We start from the raw sequence: 20,321 nt of genomic DNA on the forward strand, positions 1-20,321 counted from the left end.
TCAATGGATCCCGTCCCACGTCGATATCCACGGCAACGAGTTGGCTGACACTCTCGCAAAGAAGGGACTAGACCATCCAGTCCCTTCCACCTCAGAGCTTACATACCTTGAACTTTTCCCAAGGCAAAAGGCCCAGATCAAACAAAAGTGGCTGCTTCCACCTACTCACTACTGGTATAAAGCAAAAAGACCAGGACACTCTCTATCTCTTCCTGGTGACAGGCAAACCAACACTTGCTTATCCCGACTGGCCAGTGGACACCTGAAAAGTCTCGCATTTTCTGCTAATCAAAAGATCTTTCCTCTTTGCCCTAAATGTCAACAAAACCAGGCATCACCTGAGCACATCTTGAACTGTTTAGGGCTGGACTGGAAGGACATTCATTCTTCTCCCATTCTGGTTTCGGATTTTTTTAATGCCAACAGATTTATTGATCTGGTCTGACCCAGTCAGACCAGATGGGAATTAGCAACAACAACAACAGTAATACATGACATGCGTTATACATAAAAAACTACTTCCTTGATTATACCTTTTATGATATTATGTGTGGAAGGGGAATCTATGCAACAGCATATGAAAGATATTTGCAAACTGTACAGGGTACCGTACAAAAGTGTTCAGGAGAAATCTCTGAAGATGATTAAACGAAAGTTCATTCTGAAATAATGCCGTTCTATCAGTTTATTACCGTTTCTTCGATTTTACTTGCGTACTAAGTAGCATAAAATGGTGGATATTACTGCAGTACCATTATTGGAATGAAAGCCTTTGCGCAAAATAATAATAAAAATAATTTTCAAGTAGTTTTGGAGAATGTTTTGATCGTAAAATAGCACAGTTTCCATTTTAACACTTAGGTTTCTGAGTATTGCGCTGCTATCCAGTTGAAGCACCCGAAAAATCGTAAAGTACTTATCTGGTAAAAATACTACGCAAGAGATTGATTCAAATATATCACCTTCGTGTAGGGTGCAGCTCTATCACTATACTTTTTCAACTCCATTAAATGTATATAAACTGTAAAATAAGTAATCTGTGCTAGTTCTTGAGCTACTATAGGTTGATTTTTGATTTTATTTTTAAGAGAAGATATTACATCGACCTAATTCTGAGTTTACAGCAGACCCAATAAGGAGTTTAATAATATCAAAGTTAAAATTTAACTCCTCAGCCTTGTAATTTCGAACAAAACCAGAAGACAAGGGAACTCCTGGAATCAGGTATTGGTTTAGCATTCCTGGAGAAACCAATTTTTGATAGAAATATTCCGTATTTGCGTTACATGAAGAGGAAAAATATGAAACTTTCCGTGGTTACGACAGGATAAGAAGAATCTAACTATGGTCAACTTACCACTGAGAATATTTTACGTTAGCACTCTGGTTGATGCGAGCCAAGTGCAGAATTCATATCGACCAGCCATCTCTGAGATTTGAACCTGAGTTAAATCAATGAGTGGCAAACCTTTTTTCGTCTGAGTCACCATTGCTGAATTTTAATTAATTTTACTTTATAAACGTGAACAAGCCGACCCAGTTTAGTGATTACTTACGACTATAAATATTTAACTCCATAACCTTATAATTTCCAACCCAATTCAGAAGTCTAGGGAACTCCCGTATGAAGTATTGGGAGAAATTTACCTTCATCGGGAAATATTTGACGGAATTAACCCGCATTTGTGTTACATGTTGAAGAAAACCACGAAAACATCCTGCGGTTAGCCTGATGGATCCATCTGGGTAGATTTTACGTTAGCACTGTAGTCGAAAATGCGTATCGAGCAGCCATCGCTGGGACTCAAAACTGGGCCACCTTATTGGGAGGGGAGTTCTCTATTCCTTGAGCCATCACCACTTAATTTTGATTAATAAAAAATAACAGTTTCCTTGTTAATATTTATGTTTCTATTCATGGTGCGTATAATATAGATAGATTATAAAATAACTAATACTCGAAAACTGCGATAGTAGCTCGTCAGTTCTCTAGTTGCTATCGGCAGATTTTTTATTTTATTCTTAAGAGAATAGATTAAGTTGCCGATAAATTTAGTTAAGTGTAAAAAATTCTATTTTTTATAATGTTTCCCTAAATAGGAAATTTTACCTGGATGAGCTCCATGTCTCTGATAAAGAGGAAGATCTTGTACATGCAAGTAGTATTCTATGTGTCCCATTTCATGATGCACAATGGCTAAGTTATCCATATCAACTGTAGTGCACATCTTAATTCTGCAAAAAGCAATAAACTACTCTTGTGGAATACTGTCAATTACTTACAAGTATACTCTATACGAAAAATTACATTGATTTGAATTTTTGACTTACGCAAATTAAATCAAATTGTTTATTTCTAAATTAAGGTGCTCTGTTTTCTGACCGCACTGATTTCTGAATTAAGCACTTTTATAATGAAATAAGAGTTGAAATGAATTATTGATGATTTAGATTTCCAATATTTGAATTTGAAGCTTCATTAAAAATGCATAAATATGCATATGCAGCTTCAAAGCTGAAACTCAGAATAAAAGAAGGAAACACAAAGATGCAGAAGAAAATTGCAAATAAATTACAACAAGGAAGTGAAAGATGTTAATCAACAGAGTAGAGGAACAAAATTAAAAAAGATAATGGAATAAAAGAAGGGATGTGTTGGAGAAGAGAATCAGATTTGGATGGAGAAGAAAACAGATTTCGAAATATTTGGAAAGAATAAGATACTGAAAAAGTAATTATATTTGAAATATTTCAAAATCTGAAATGAAATCAAGGTTGGTGTCTGAGGACTAGCAACCATTGTTGAATATTTTCTCCAATCCAATTCTTATTTTCTCTGTTTCCTTTTTGGGACTTGTTAGTAATTTTTATCTGTGTATGTCCTCGTTTCAATCTCAGTTTTGATCATGATGAGAATCCAAATTGTAGTATATTCGCTTATGTGTCATTATTTGTTAATCACTTAACAGTCTTCTACTGACAATAGCATTTTATAAAATAATCAGCATTTTAAACATTAATAACTTATTAATCACAATTGAAATTTAAAGAAATATTTATAAATTCTATTTCAAACACAGAAAACTATTGTCTACAATAGAAAAAGAAAACATTGACTCCATCTCACCTAACATCGTTTCCATCATAGAAATACCAAGCAGTGGGGTGGCACACCATTTCTCTGTCGAGGGGCTTTTTGATAATGGACCTATTCCAGAATTCTGCTGGCATAGGCATCAAGCCTATAGATATAAAGAATTTTTCAGCTATCTTGAACATATCCAGAGGAGTTATGTTCTAAAAAATGAGAAGGAGTAAAATAAATTAGTTACCAGTTGCTCTTTGCACATTATTTTTGATGTACAATTCAGTTCCTTTTAAATCGCATCAATTATTTTGTCAACAATATTTTCATATAATTGTACAATTTTTCTTAATAAAAAAGAATAACTCGCACTGCCACAATATCTATCAGGAAAAGAAATAAATGAACCGCTTTGAAAAGTTTGTTAACGGAAATTATTGAGTTTAGTGGGAAAATTTGTTTAATGGCATTTTAGTGAATTTTCTAAAACCAGCTTTAAATTATATCGAAATATAAAGTAGATATTTACATTTAGTGGTGCAAAATTTAAATTTAAGTAGGTATTTACGTAGTAGATATTATTTTTTATATTTTAAACCGCCTTAAATAACGACTAGGTTGAACTAAAAGATGTTCTGTAATTAATTACATGCATAACATAAATAGCAACATACATTTGTATAATTATTAACATAAGTATAATTCAAACACGACAAGTTGGTGAGAAGCGGGAAAGCTACTGAAGTGCTAATGTAGTGAACTCTTCATTAGCTGACTCTTCAGCTAATGAAGAGTTCACTTTGTCATGCGAGAGAAAAATAAAAGAAAATTAATTATTAAATTATTTAATGAAGGAATTCCAAAGTAGTATGCAATTCCGATTATGATATAAAGATTTTTTAAAAAAAATAAGTTAGATTTTTTATTCATTTCTTTTCTATCAGTATGCTACTATAAATAAGGTGTCTATATTAACTTTCCCTCGATTCTCCGTTTCGCTTTTGCTTCTGCTTTCTATAACGTTTTCCAAAATCTCGGAGGAGTGGAAAACACCCCCAACCCATAATTGGTACAAGAGATCAAAACCGGGTTTGTCCCTTGATCTCCCGTGTGACAGACGTACCCAGACAGTTCTATCAAGGCTTGCTAGTGGTCACATCAAGTGCCTCACTTTCAACGAGGACAGGAAAACCTTCGTCCCCTGCACCAAGTGCCAAATTCATCAGGTTTCTTTTAAGCACCTCTTGGATTGCATGGGACTCTCTAAGGAGGATCTCTATAGCAATCCTCTCTTAGTCTTCGACTTTCTTTCAGTCAACGAACTCGTGGATCTTGTCTGACTCCGTCAGACAGAGAGGATAAGCAACAACAGCAACAACATGACTTCTTCCCTAAAATCACGTGCAATAAACTCTACCGGTTCGCTTTAATCTGACTTTGCACATACTAACTGGCATTGGGAGACCTCTAACACGTTCTCTAACCCGAAAGTAAAAATGTTTTTTAAATGTCCAGTAACGACTTTAAGAATAATATTGAACTAAGCTGGAAAAAGCAAGATAAATATGAAGACAACTATACATCACATGTGATTTTTTTTAAATTTTGAATTTCTGATGCTGGTGATCTTGTTTTTTTCATATTGACTCTATTCTCGACCGTGTTTCATGTTCTCAACGCTAGGGGGAGTATTTGCAGAGGTTGTTTCATCTTCCGGTAGAAGATTAATTTCGATTCTCTTTTCCTTTTGTTTACATCATCTTTAAACTTACTTTTTGAAAATATAATTAATCATTTTCAATGGCGAAAAATTCGTTTGTAAGTGGTGGCAGTTGATCTGCTTTTGGGTGCACTATGCATCGAAGCACTAATTTGTTATTTGAAATTAAAATACTTCAATTCCCTTATGACCCATCCCCCTGAATTTAATGGAGTAATAACAAATAAAGAAATAACCACGTTCTACTATGACGTCAGAAGAGGAGAGCTAGACAAATAGGATTTGTTTCCAGTAGGATTTGTTTGTTTGTATTTTTAGGATAGATGATGAATAACTATCCTTTTTCTAGCATCTCAAACTCTTATTCTTGAAATTAATAAAATGACCTTTAACAAACTTAGACATCGAGAGTTTGAAATATATTCAAACATTTAGCACCTTTTGACTTTGCTTAAATTAGAAAAATGACTTGAAATGGCATTAGTTGTTTTGATAATTTAGTGCCTAATCAAATAATACGATCGATATTGCTTATCCTAATAAGTCCATTGAAGAAAAATGCCGATTGAATGTTAAACCTGTAGCACACGGTTCCACACTAAAAAATCTGTAATAAAATTACGGTAAAAAGTAATGTGCTGCTTTTACAGTCAAAATCAATTTTATCGTAAAATTTTACAGAACAAAAAGTATAAAATACTGCAATGTTTACAGTAATATTTACTTGATCCTTGTATATTATTGTAAATATGTGTACATTATACGGTAAAAATTACGGAATAAAACTCTAAGGTACAAACGAATTATATGGTAAAATAGATTAAATGGAATATGCCTTCAGGCTGCCAGTACTTTTTATCAGGAATTTTTTCAGAGCAAGAATCATGTGGTACAACCCAGTGTTACAAATACTTTACTTATTAGTTATATGGGTTATGTGAGTAGTTATATGGATACCCATTTTCGTCGCACATTCAATTACCTTTTCCCGCATTGCCCTTGTCACGTCTACTGATTTCTTATTCGGATAAGGTATAACAAGGTCAAAAATATTTCCCCAAGAATGAGCCCACAAGTTCCCTAAAATCAGAAAAGAACTCATTAATATGTTGCAAGTTCGTAAATTTCAAGTAAATTATTCATTTCTATGATTAATATGCTTCTTAAAAATAATGCCTTTTACCAGGAAACAAAGATATTATCTGAAATATAAACAAAAGTATTAAAAAAAGATAAATTTAAAAAATACAATTATTTTTATTCAAGCATCAAACAGATAATAGGAAAATTAATCAAAAAGTTTACAAAATCTTACCTAATAAATGGGCTGGTATAGGACCATTAGGTTTTATGTAAGATTCTGAGTATTTTCCAATTAACTTTCGTCTCACATAAGCATGCAGTTCTCTGTATAATGGCTTGAGAGTTTCCCACATCAAAAAGNTTAAAAAATAAAAATGCTGTTGCCAGCCATAGAATTTTTTGAAAGTTAACTTAGCAATATAAATCAAAATGACATAGAAGCTCAACTAGATCAAAATGATGATACCTGAGCTCTTGACGTAACAAATCCTTCAATTCTATAAGTGTTGTATCGCCAAATGCCCAAATTAACAATTGTGTTTTTAAAGAAATTCTATAAAAAGTTTTAAATAAGCAACCTACTTCAACTGATTCTTGAAGAACTTGGCTCATTGATCAAAAATATTGTTTTTATTTTACAATACTAACTTTACTTCTACTTTCATTACTGCTATGACCCTCTTTCATTACATTTTACAACTTCATGCTAAATTTGAGGACTTTAAGTTGTTTTGTGGTTCAATACTGACATTTAGAAATGTGTACTGAAAAAAGTAATTAGAGGTTAAGAGTTGGTTAAGGCGGGAAAGACTTTGAAACAAAACTTACAACAGTTACTTTTCTCAACAACTGAAATTTAGAATAGTGTGATTAAGAAAAATATGTGAACTGTTTGCAATTTCAAATTAATATTGAAATGTACAGGTTTAGAATTTTCTACAGTGAAAAGTTTTCGGAACTTCAGTATTCAAAAAAGTATACTAAAGCTAGACGTTAAGAACGTATCCAATGAGCGAGCAAAGCGAGCATTGGATTGCGAAGCAATCCGAAATGAATTGCGAAAACAGTTTCGGGGGTTGGCGAGCGCCAGCGAGCAGGGGGCAAAGCCTCCTAGTCATTAGAATTTTAAAAAAGAATAACTCACACTACATTATCTATCAGGGAAAAAATAAATGAAATGTTTTGAAACGCTTGTTAATGGAGATTATAGAGTTTAGTGGGAAAATTTGTTTAATGGCATTTTAGTGAATTTCCTAAAACTAGCTTTAAATTGTATAGAAATATAAAGTAGATATTCACATTTAATGGTAAAAAATTTAAATTTAAGTAGGTATTTACGTAGTAGGTATTATTTTTTATATTTTAAACCGCCTTAAATAACGACTAGGTTAAACTAAAAGATGTTCTATAATTAATTACATGCATAATATAAATAACAACATACATTTGTATAGTTAATAACATAAGTATAATTCAAACACGTCAAGTTGGTGATAGGCGGGAAAGCTTAGCGTAAGAGTTTGATTTCGATATCTATGTCAGAGAAATGCCATTCGGGAGGAGACAAGCTTTATTCGTGGTGAAATCAGCGATTCCACACAATTCCAGAGAAGTATCTATAATTCAAGGACACATTCAGCAATGTCCTACTCGCAAGAAAGAGATGAAGAATACAGGCTTCGGGTGCCATTAGGAACCTCTGGTGATTTCGAGAAAAATCTCAAATGCAGTTTAATCAGTGCATGAAAAATTGAACGCAGAATATGATCCTTCAAATTTAGCTTTTAATATACAATGGAATCCGCAAGTTAAGCGAAGACTAAAATAGCTTGTTACAACTGTGTTAACTTGTGTCTTTGTCATGATCTTAGAATTGTATTTATTTTGCTTATTTATTTTAAGCAATAAAAGAACTGAGTTGGTGTATGCTTATTTTGATCTCTTAACAAATATTCGAGGACTGTGTTAACTTGTGTCTTTGTCATGATTTTAGAATTGTATTTATTTTGCTTATTCATTTTAAGCAATAAAAGAACTGAGTTGGTGTATGCTTATTTTGATCTCTTAACAAATATTCGAGGACAAAAACTCGAGTACAAAGACTTGTCAATAGATTTAATGACGAAGCAGGAGTGCTTATCCTAATAAGTCCGTAGAAGAAAAATGCAGATTTAATGTTAAATCTGTAGCACACGGTTCCACATTAAAAAATCGCTATTGAAATTACGGTAAAAAGTAATGTGCCTCTTTTACAGTCAAATTCAATTTCATCGTAAAATTTTACCGAACAAAAAGTATTAAATACCGCAATGTTTACAGTAGTATTTACTTGATCCTTGTATATTATTATAAATATGTGTATATTATACGGTAAAAATTGCGAAATAAAACTTTAAGGTAAAAACGAATTATATGGTAAAATAGATTAAATGAATGCTGCCTTCAGGCTGCCAGTACTTTTTATCCGGAATTTTTTCAGCTCAAAAATCATGTGGTACATCCCAGTGTTACAAATACTGAGCTTATTAGTTATATGGGTAATGTGAGTAGTTATATGGATACCCATTTTCTTCACACATCATTTACTTTAGTAACACATTTTTTTCAATTACCTTTTCCCGCATTGCCTTTGTCACGTCTACTGATTTCTTATTCGGATAAGGTATAACAAGGTCAAAAATATTTCCCCAAGAATAAGCCCACAAGTTCCCTAAAATCAGAAAAGAACTCATTAATATGTTGCAAGTTCATTAATTTCAAGTAAATTATTTATTTCTATGATTAATATAAAAATAATGCCTTTTACCAGAAAACAAAGATATTATCTGAAATATAAACAAAAATATTAGGAAAAGATGAATTTAAAAAATACAATTATTTTTATTCAAGCATCAAACAGATAATAGGAAAATTAATCAAAAAGTTTACAAAATCTTACCTAATAAATGGGCTGGTATAGGACCATTAGGTTTTATGTAAGATTCTGAGTATTTTCCAATTAACTTTCGTCTCACATAAGCATGCAGTTCTCTGTATAATGGCTTGAGAGTTTCCCACATCAAAAAGTAGTCTTCATCTACTTCAAATTGCGTATTTGAGTAACCTGATAAAATATTTTTCTTATAATTTAGTATGATTAAATTGCTAGCAATACTGGTAAAACTTAAAATGCATAAGTGCTCAATAATTTTATATATACACCGAAGAGCCATTACATTATGACCACCCTACTGATAACATGTAGGACCACCTTTAGCCCTCGAAACTGCTAGTACCTGCCATGGCATTGATTCCACAAGGTGCTGATAGGTAGTCTGAGGTATCTGGTACCAAGCGCTCACCAACTGGTCCTGCAATTCCCTCACATTGCGAGGGGGTAGCGTGGCAGCACGAATTTGGTTTTCCAAGTAGGACCACAAATGCTCTATTGGATTAAGGTCAGGTGAATTTGGGGGCCAAGACATGACTTGAAAGTCACTGGAATGTTCCTCGAACCAATCCATGACGATTCGACCCTTATGACATGGTGCATTATCCTGTTGGTAAACACCATCCCCCGCAGGAAAAACTGTTGCCATGAATGGGTGAACCTGGTCTGCAACTATGTTCAAGTAGCTTACAGACGTCAGGGATTGTTCTATGAGGATTATGGGTCCTAATGTGCCCCATGAAAACATTGTTCCTGGGCGAGAAACCATGAAAACCTGGGCGAGCCCATTGTTATAGATAGAGGGGGGTCAGGCTCTTCGGTGGCTCTTTGTAGAGGCTCTTCGGTGTATATATATTTATAAAATACTTGCCTGGCAAAGATCTTAAATTAGTATTTAATTAATGAAATATTTAAAATTTCATTATAGTATGACGAATCATTGTCAACATCAACCACAGCAAAGGAGAAACAACGCAAGCAGTTTGGTAAAACGATGAAATTGAAAACTGAAGATAATGAAAAGAGATTGTCAGAAATGCATCCCGTCAAACTGTTTCATATTTTTCTTCACTATTACCTCGATTAAGGGCTATCCAATTGGTACAGGAATAAAGATCTTCCTAATATGGCTAGCAAGGTTATAATCCCGAAAATGTTAGGTCGTTTCGAACAATACTGGCAGTTCTTACTGACGCAAATATCCCCTTCTCAGTCGCCGAATCATCGGATAGAACTCTTTTGTTGCCTAGTTTAACTTAAGTGGTTTTTATAGTTTTCATTTCCATGTTGTTCAAACGTTTTTTTCTTTTTTCTTTCTTTTTTTTTAATGGCGGGCACTTGGTTCTATTTTCCATTGGTCATAGAAAGTGCCAGAACTGCTAACTCTCCTTTCGTTGTTCAAACGCAGGTTATATTAATCGGAAGCTCTATCGGAATCGGTAATCGGAATCGGAAGCTCTATATCATCGGTGGCTCAAGCACAATGCTAGATCTAAAATTTCTCTTTTCTGCTGAGTTGGGTTCAACATTACTAGGTTACAAAACTAAACCATATTAGCTGATCTGGTCAACGCCGGTCATAAAATAAATAAAATGATTAATTATAGTTTGGTAAAGACTTTTTTCTCACTTAAAAGCAAAATCTGTAACTGCTAATGTTTATTTCATTACTTCATTTTTTGAAGGACTCTAAAAATCAAATATTAGAGCAGTGTTTCCCAAAGTGTGGTACGCCTACCCCCAGGGGTACGGGAACAGCTTAGCGGGGCTACGCGTTCTTATGCGAAATATCTTGCAACAAACGAAAATTTCAATTTTTTTTAAAAAACAAAGCTAGAAATGAAAATTTACGATTATGTATTTTTCAATTGGCTAGTTTTTGCAGAGTTAACAGTTAATAATTCGTTGCTTCAACAGACAGTAGTGATTTTTAACTTTAGTGTAATTTTTTATTGTAAAAAATGCATTCATTTTTTTATTAGTGGTACACAGCGTTACGATACACAAAAGTCAAAAGTTTGTGAAACACTGTATTAGAGGATATGAATGTTTATAGATTAATATATAGACATATTTTTGGGATTTGGAGGAGAAAAAAATGTCACTTTGCACTCTCTATATATATGTTTATAATTGTTATTATTATCATGATTATCTCACCATTTTCATTATTAAGATCGATGTATCTGAGATAATCTCCTCTCATTTTCCTTCCTGTCTCGTCTCGCCACTGAGTCCAAAAATGTTTGAGCTCCTGATAATTTCTTGATTCTTTCATAATTTCAGATATATCTAAAATCAAATATTAAAAGTAATTAAAATTTTTTGCATGTATAAAATGAAATTGATTTCGTTGGTGCATATATCTCAGTTTCTGAAAGTAGTCAAGATCATAGAAATCCGATTTTTAAATTTGAGAGGTTGCAAAAGATGTAACATTTATACTAAACAGATCTGTTTTAGTGTAATATTTCAAATTTAATTTTTTAATGGAAACTTCATTTTTAAAATAGTTACTCCATCTAAACATGTTTATATTTTAGTAAAATTTTACCATCGCAAATTTTTATAGTGATCGCTTTGGTCTTCTCATATAGAGAAAGAAAACACCGCAAATTTTACTATATTCTGGTAGTTTCGATCATACTTGTTTTCTCAGCGTGAAATAAATTTGAAAACGCAGAAGATCTCACTTTTATGAATAATGTTGATGTGACGAACTTGGAGAAAAACACGTGAATAGTTACAATGTTTAAGTACTCTCTAAATGAGTTATAAAGTTATGGTGCTACAATTTCAAGACCAACAGCAGTGTCAGCATTACGCTGAAGCGGCTTTTATTTCAGCTGGTACCTATCGATATGAAGCTGGGTGCGGTTTTTCAAGCCGCTACTGAGGATCAAATCCCAATCATTTGCAATGATAGCTCAGCGCCTTTTACCACTGAATCATCGCAGTTCAGTTACAATATTAACAGTTTAAAATATTTCCTTCTTACGCCCCTCAGCAAATTTTAAAAAAACAGAATATCATATACTGCGCTTTTGGGAAAAGGAATTTTATAATTACCTGGGTCTAATTCTAATGTACAAGGCTGGAGGAAAGTTGACAGGTAGCTGCATACTTTAGCTTTTCCATAAATTTCTTCCATTTCTGTAATAACTTTTTTGAGCTGCAAAAATTATAAATAAGCTACAAAATGATAAACATCTGGAATAAAAAGATCTTAGCATTTTTCAAACTAAGTATAGCTTTTACCGTTGCTGGAAATATGTTCTTTCCTTCGTTAGTTCGCAACATACATGTTACTGTAATTGTCGAAATTCGTTTTTATATGCGTAGACCAACGACTCCTAAATGGTGCTTCGTGGAATCCTGGAGTTCCCAGGAAAAGTCTTATTGTTTTTGAGCGTTAGTAAATTTCTTAACCAGTTATGATTTTCGAAACCTGTTATTAAATTTATATTCTATTAATAATTAATTATTTATTTAGTATTTCAGTCATTTTCATAAATTTTTTTTTATTAAGATCCTTTTTAAGAATGAAATTTCAAAACAATGTTTTGTATAATAATAAAATAAATGAATTATGAGGAAGATGCATTTATGAAAACAATTTAGTACCATTCTGCACCGAATAAAAGCATTCAAATTCAGGACTGAGGAAGTATTTCTCTGATAAAACTATTTTCAACTTTTATTTTCTTTCTTCTTTTTTGCTTGAATGAAAAACCTATTTCAGTTAATTCATTTTCAGCTTATGCAAACTATACCACTCCAGTTATGTGAATTTAATTGTTTGATATAAAACCCAATTTTAAAACTAATATTGTTAAAATCATTAAATGAAAAAATTTGTTCTTCATTCATTCATTCACAAAACGTTTTTTAAGTAATTAATACAATTTAGATCATTACTTACTTTAAATATAATTAATAGTCTTTCATTAATTAATATATTCAGAATTGCTAATGAAATTTGCTCATTGAGTAGCGGGGTTGCTAATTTAAAGTTTCAAAGCCCCCCCCCCCAAAAAAAAAGTTGGAAAATATAGGCTATTAAGAATGCGAATTATATATGAGTAACTGCGATTTTTTTTCGAGCGTTTTATCATTTGGTGCTGTTACAACAGATATCAATATTTGAGAGAAATTAAACATTCTGAGAAAGTATGTTTTTTGTGTTTGACTCGGTATTTTAATTAATAGTAAGCACTAATTAATTAGTATATTTAAGGTTGACCATTTGAATCATTATGTTTGGCACTTTGTTTGCGAAAATCTAATATTTAGTTAAAAAGTTATTCCGGATGACAATCTTTTGGCATTTTTAACTGGTTAAACCTTTCCAACTTTTAAAATATAGCAGCTGTTTTTACGTTGTAGAGCAGGCCTTACTCGACTTCATAGTTAAAACTATAGTTAGAAACTCCATAATTTCACTTTTTTCTTACCTGTTCATTTATTTATTTATTTTCCAATTGAGGCACTCATTATGAAGTTCTTTCTTCCTAATTAAACTAACTTAATTAATATTAATTAAAATACTAATTGTGCATACACAACATGGAGGGAAAAATTCTGATAAAACTTCGGTACTGTACTACGGTAATGACATTTCTGAATGAAAAAAAAAACGCACAATTTGGGTTACAAAATCTAAAATATTTAAACCATTCATTTGAAAATTTTTCCGTTCATATGATAATGGTTTACTAGAAATTCTGGATTTCAAAATCACAACTTTCATGACCAAACATTTAGAAAAAAATATAGATTTGTAAAGTATATTTAACCAATAAATGGGTTTTATGTCGTGCTCTTAGGTCTCATGATAAAAGTACCAAATTTTATGTCATTTTCCAAATTTTATCACAGATTATAAAACCATATTTAATAGTTGATTTGAACAAATTCTTTTGAAAAAATTATCGAGCTTTTTAGTGTTTCCATCGAGCAAGAAGAATGATAAATTTTGCAATATTAAGTTAATTTTGACCATTCTTTTTTTTTTCTCAGCGTAGTTGACAATTACATACATTGCAGTTAACTATTACCTGCATTGCAGTTGATTATTATATAGTTTGTAGTTGAATATTATACATTAGTTGTTCAGTCTAAACGTCAATATTTTTTAAAATGCTATGAAACACTATGGATATCTATAACATGAAAACTTAACCTTCGCAGCATTTTCTACTACTTTTTCATCAGGTTTTTTGGACATATAAAGAAACCAATTCAATGCAGCCACATCAATATCCTCCAAGTTCTCCCATGCAAAGGAAGTAGCATTTTTCCTTGTTTCATCATGGAATGCCTTAATTTCTTCATTCATCTTATTCTAAAGATATGAATTAAAGATATAGACTTAATACCAATCCTAAAAGTCAAGAAAACAATCGCATTTTTTTTTACACGAAAATCAGAATTTTTTAAATAATTAACTGAAACAGACAGAAATTTATGCATATGTAGTAAAATAAATAAATAAATAAAATTAAATAAAATTAAATCAAATTAAATGTAATGAATAAATTAAGTAAAGTAATTAAAAAAATAAAATAATATAAATTAAATTAAATAAATTAATTTAAATAAATAGAATAAAATATATTAAATAAAATACATTAAATAAAATATATTAAATAAAATAAATTAAATAAAATAAATAAAATAAAATACATCAATTAAAATAAATAAAAAAAAACACATATGTTAAATGTAATCTAATAATACAGATTACAATCTTATATATATATAATTCTCTGAATAACCAGAGAGCATCAGCTGCGGCAATCTCATACTATTAAGCTAGGCAGAAGTGAGTAGTCTTTGTCGATAGATCTACAATTTTAGTATTTTGTCGAAAGCGCTTTTTTTCACGAATTTATATATTACGAATTTATTTGACGATTTTTGATTTATATCACGAATTTATTTGTTTTATTATTGTTATTAGTTATTCATTGAAAAATGAGTCTCAGTCAATGAGTCTTTATTTGAATTCAAATTAATTTCAATGACTTAGTATTTACTAAAAAGATGTAATTTTTTTTTTTAAAAAAAGTTGTTATATGGATTTGAATGATTGTTTTGAATTCTTAGAATTTTGTGCATTTGCAAAGTACTCAAGTTAGTAGCGAGCGAAGCGAGCTTGGTTTGCGAAGCAAACCATATAAGATTGCGTCGCAATTTTCGGGGGTTGGCGAGCGTTAGTGAGCAGGGGGCGAAGCCCACTAGTATTGTATATTTGGCTGAAAACTTCTCGTGAATTACTTAAAACTTACCGTATCACTTTTACATTACCAAGTTTTCATGCATCCAGTTTGCATTAAAAAAATAATCTATTATATACAATTCTCTTACGTGGCTCCCAAATTTTGGCTGAAGTACTTTGTACAACTAAATAGGATTCTTTTAACAACACTTAAGTATTTACTTTATTTTCTTCATTTATAGAAAGAACAGTCGGCAAAGAATTCTGTAAGGTTAAAAAACATTTCGCTAAAAAAAGAACGAATTCTAAAAGAAATAAAAAAAAACTTAAAAAATAAAAATGCTGTTGTCAGCCATAGAATTTTTTGAAAGTTAACTTAGCAACATAAATCATAATGACATAGAAGCGCAACTAGATCAAAATTAAGATACCTGAGCGCTTGACGTAACAAATCCTTCAATTCTATAAGTGTTTTATCGCCAAATGCCCAAATTAACAATTGTGTTTTTAAAGAAATTCTCTCTCTCCCTCTCTCTCTCTACTATTCAGACTACTATTTCATATTAATTTACAAAACATGACTTTAACACTCTGGTGGGAAAGACTTTAAAACAAAACTTACAACAGTTACTTTTCTCAACAACTGAAATTTAGAATAAGGTGATTAAGAAAAATATGTGAACTGTTTGCAATTTCAAATTAATATTGAAATGTACAGGAACAATGAAATGTTTTTCAGGTACAATGAAATGTTTTTCAAAACTATATTTTCCGGTAAAATAATGCAGGTTAATAAGTAATTAAATTCAAAAATACTTAGATTCGTGTTGTTAAGAATAAAAAAAATTAAAAGCGGGAAGAAGCTCTTCATTTCTGAGTAAGCTTCATTATAATAAAATATATGTTTATTGAAATGATTATGCCTGCCATTTTATTTGAGTAATATCTTATTGAATATTAGACAAATTAAAAAAAGAAAGGCAGAATCTAAAGATATGAATTAAAGAGATAGATTTAATACTAATCCTAAAAGTCAAGAAAATTGGAATTTGTTGAATAATTAACTGAAACAGTCGAAATTTATTCATGTGTGTGTAGTGAAATAAATAAATAAATAAAATAAGATTAAATGAAATGAATAAATTAAGTAAATTAAGGTGACCACTTTACCATAATTCCACTGAATTAAAATTCTGCACAAGCGTAACGTTTGGTGTGCTTCAACCAGTAATTTCAGCTTGGTTATTAAGAAACTGATGGAATACATGCATTTCTAAAATTGCACTTATTTTTATGAATAGTTTAAATATTACTGTAAATCTAAACATGGTGTTGTCAAACATAAGTGAGTTTTACCCGACAATGGATACCCGGTTAAAGTAGCTGGTTCTGGGAAAAACTTAGTAATCCTCAAAATACAGCAGACTGACATCCAGTCGTATTTTTAGTTCAAAAATTTCCTAAACCGTTCTTCCTCTTTGATCTTTAAATATGAGTCGGAAGCAACCACAGGGGCTGGTGAGCAACGCGGGAGTGGGTAGAGGGGGAGCATCTTTGCAATATATATAGTATCATATTCCTAGTAAAATCAGGTAAGATAAGATAATATATCAGGTTAGATAATATCAGTACTTTAGCATAACTTACAATAGTAAAACTGACATAGCTTTTATTTAAAACTGGATAATAACTGCACCATAAAAAAAAAGTTTTGCAAAATTCAGCTAAAATGTCTCAAAATAGCTCTGAAACAAATAATCGTCGAATCTAAAAACCCCATACATTAAAAATTGAAACAACATATACACATTGTTGAGAAAAAAATTGAGTGAAAGATGTACGTTTCCTGCCGCAGGATTCAAACCAAAGATCTTCGAGTTTTTAGGTGGAAGCTCTAAACAACAAAGTAGTGCAACCCAGACCAGGACGAGACACTATAATGACATAAACCCATATTTATTAAAATTAATAGGAGGTAGGGCCTCCTTTGGCTGCGATCACAGCTGCAACACTTCTGGGCCTGCTCTCCACTAAATTAGCCATAGTGGCAAGAGGAATTTCCTTCCAAATGTTTAACAGGAAGTTCCATAGTTCATGCTTGCTTTTGGGGAGTGGGGTGCAAGCCCCCAACCGACGGTCTAATTCGTCCCAGAGATGTTCAATTAGGTTAAGATCAGGGCTCTGCGCCGGCCACTCCATGCGTTTAGCGTTGTTGTTCACATACCAATCAAGAGTCCTCCTTGCAACATGGGATCTTGCATTGTCGTCTTGATACAAGCAATCGTCCATACCGTACGTTGCCCACAAGGTAGGAAGGACATGATTGTCGAGAATATCACATTATCCATCGGCATTCATCATACCATCAACCTTCACCAGTGGGCCAGCGCCATACCAGGAGAAACGGGCCAAACTTAACAGTTGTCCAGTCACTTTTTTCCAGATAGTGTATATAGCTTAGAAGTTCTAAAGATATTGCGAAATAAGCAAAACGTGGCATTGAAATTATCGATTTCCTGTGTGACTATGTTAATGGAATTATATTTTTTAGATTTCTAACCTTAGTACCATTGAAGTTGGAAATTAATATTTCATTATGTGTTGTTCATAAGTCACTATATAAGGTTTCCTAGCTCTTCTTCAATAAAAGTAGTGCATCTTACTCCGAACCCGGATGTCGTTGGTTCAAATTCTGCCAACAGCCAACGAGCTCAGTCTTTTCTCTCTTCACATATTTTTTGACACAATGCATTTTGCTGAAAAATGAGTTTATGGTGTTTAAATTTCTAAAAAATAGGGTTTCAAATTCGACTGTTATTTGTTCCGGAGCAATTTTGGCACATTTTTGCTCGATCTTGAGGAACCTTTTTTTACAGTGTGGGGTTTCAAATTTGACTATTATTTGCTCCGGTGCTATTATTTGACTATTATTTGCACCCACTATTATTTGTGACAGTGTGGACTAAAAGCTTAATAAATTTTAAATTAAGTGAATAAATTTTTTGACATGGAAGTGATGTCGTACTGCTTGTATGATTTTTATAAGAATATTTAAATTTCTAATAAATAGTATTGAAAAACCTTACGAAACAAAAAAAAATACATACGTATTCTCTTTTATTGTAGTCTGTCAAATTGGTTTTGTAGTTCCAAATTGATATAATTAATTTATTCATCATTTTTTCATGTCGTTTTTCGTAATTTTGGTACAGAAGAAGTGCGGCTTCCATATCGGTGTTATTTCCAACCTCGTAGTGTATGTTTCCTTCTAGCTCCAAAGTACATAATGTGACGACTGCGATGATGTTAAGAAGAAATATGGAATATGCCATTATTTATTTTTTGGGGTAACTTTGAAGCTTGTAAAAATTACTTCTAATCTAAAAAAAACATGAAAGAATTTAAACTGATTTTTGTACAACTTTCAAACAAGTTATGTGCGAAAGCAAAATATATATTTCGAATACAAATAGTAGTTTTTGTGTAAATTTATTCCAGTATTATGCAAAAGACTTTTTTTTTTAATAATTTCTTAGTTATTCATAAAAATTGTTTACTTGGAAAAATATTATAAATAATCGTTTGTCAATAAAACTATATTTTGCTATAGAGAGATCAGACGGGATTGTGTACAATTGTATTATCATAATAAATAGTTCATATTATGATTCCTCTCGTCTATTTATAAATTCATGTACGCAATTGTTTGAAGAAGTGTCATCTGTGATATTCTTTTAGAACAATTAAGGACATAGACTTTGTTTTGACTTCAATAGTTCGTATTATGATTATTCTAGTCTATTTATAAATTCATCAACATAATTGTTTGAGGAAGAGTCATCTCTGATTTACTTTCAGATCAAATCAATTTATCCAATAGTGGTGGATTTAGACATTGTTTGACCATGGCCAATTCTCCTTGTAAAGACTATCTTTTAAGAAAACTGTTTGAAGAGTGAATTCCATGATATTCTTTCAGAAACATTTAAAGTTCGAAAATATGATCTCTCGTCAGATAGAATGGAAAATATGGACTGCTCTTATTTCATTCTGTTTTGGAAGATATTTACTCAGATTTCAGAGTCGATATTTTTCAGTCACTATGCTTGTTATTTTCTTGTTTAAAAAATATTTTTTGCACTTAGGGTTGGTCTCCCTGAAGCTATATGAGTTGTTCCGATTTACCCTGTTTAATATCGAATTTATGGTTTAACAAAGAAAATAAAAACGTTTCAGGATCGCCAGGCTTATACTATGAAGTATTGAACAGGTTTATACTTATCCCAAATACATAAGCATTTAGTTCAAAATTAAAATAAGTATTTGTTTTAATAGAGATTGTGAAAATAATAAAATTTTCTCGTTTTTATTGCAAAGTATTACAATTCCTTTAACAAAAAGGCAGCTCATGCAACCACATAAACTTAATTTCTAACATTACTATTTTCTTAGTTAACTGAAAGAAAAATATGAGCATTATTTGCTTTACTAACATAACAGGTTTCTTACTTTTAATTCAAAGTTAAGTAAAGCAATTTCCTTTAGGAACATTCCGATTTAGCTATTCACTTAAAGAGGATCGAATTTTTTTTTTTTTTTTTAGTTTGGGAACGATTTGGCACGGAAAAGTTGCCTATTGGAATCGGAACAAAAATGGTATAAAATTTTTAAAATCGGTTAATATCTAACTGTTGCACATCGTACTTAAAATTAATAAAAAATTGGAAAATATCTACCCTTTTTTTTAAAAAAAAAAGAAGTCTCCTAAAACTTTTCAAACAAACATGGTCTGGTGTTTTATGATTGTTTTGTGGTTTGAACATCTTAAATAAATTAATTTCTAATTTCTAATTTATTATTTTACGCTCGCATAAAGTTTTAGAAAAAAAATTAGAGGCTTATAAATTTTTTTCTAATTTTCATCTTTACTCATTATGTTAAACGAAAACGATCCACAGTTCACTCCATGGAAATGGGTGCTCGTAGAGTACCACTTACACCTTACCCAACCAACTATTTAGTCTTATTTGAAGATGATACTGAATTACTCATCAATTTTGACACCACGTGCACTAAAGACGCATTTCCTGTCACTCCCGAGCTGTGTCAAACTTGTGACAAGGGTTTCATCGGTGGACATAGAACTAGTGATATATATATTACGAATTTATTTGACGATTTTTGATTTATATTACGAATTATACTGTAGCACATTTCTAATAGGTTTAACGAATTACATGTCATTTATTTGAATTCAAATTTATTTTAATGACTTAGTATTTAC

The 20,321-nt window shown here is 31.5% G+C and overlaps 1 protein-coding gene across 2 annotated transcripts in view; it reads right to left on the bottom strand.

The window, feature by feature from the left end:
• Positions 1-20,321, bottom strand: part of LOC107445555 (angiotensin-converting enzyme) — a 37,462-nt gene that overhangs the window by 13,197 nt on the left and 3,944 nt on the right. The window contains exons 2-9 of one of the 2 annotated variants that reach the window (XM_071183503.1): positions 18,145-18,417; positions 14,000-14,161; positions 11,887-11,989; positions 10,978-11,109; positions 8,827-8,991; positions 8,501-8,598; positions 3,128-3,297; positions 2,111-2,235 (exon numbers count right to left, since the gene is read on the bottom strand). In XM_071183503.1, the coding sequence (XP_071039604.1) occupies positions 2,111-2,235; positions 3,128-3,297; positions 8,501-8,598; positions 8,827-8,991; positions 10,978-11,109; positions 11,887-11,989; positions 14,000-14,161; positions 18,145-18,369 (1,180 nt within the window). In that variant the 5' untranslated portion in view covers positions 18,370-18,417. The remainder of the gene's footprint in view (positions 1-2,110; positions 2,236-3,127; positions 3,298-8,500; positions 8,599-8,826; positions 8,992-10,977; positions 11,110-11,886; positions 11,990-13,999; positions 14,162-18,144; positions 18,418-20,321) is intronic. The other variant, XM_071183502.1, reaches the window with a different exon arrangement.

The sequence above is a fragment of the Parasteatoda tepidariorum genome, chromosome 7 (assembly GCF_043381705.1).
Source record: "Parasteatoda tepidariorum isolate YZ-2023 chromosome 7, CAS_Ptep_4.0, whole genome shotgun sequence".
Lineage (NCBI taxonomy): Eukaryota > Metazoa > Arthropoda > Arachnida > Araneae > Theridiidae > Parasteatoda > Parasteatoda tepidariorum.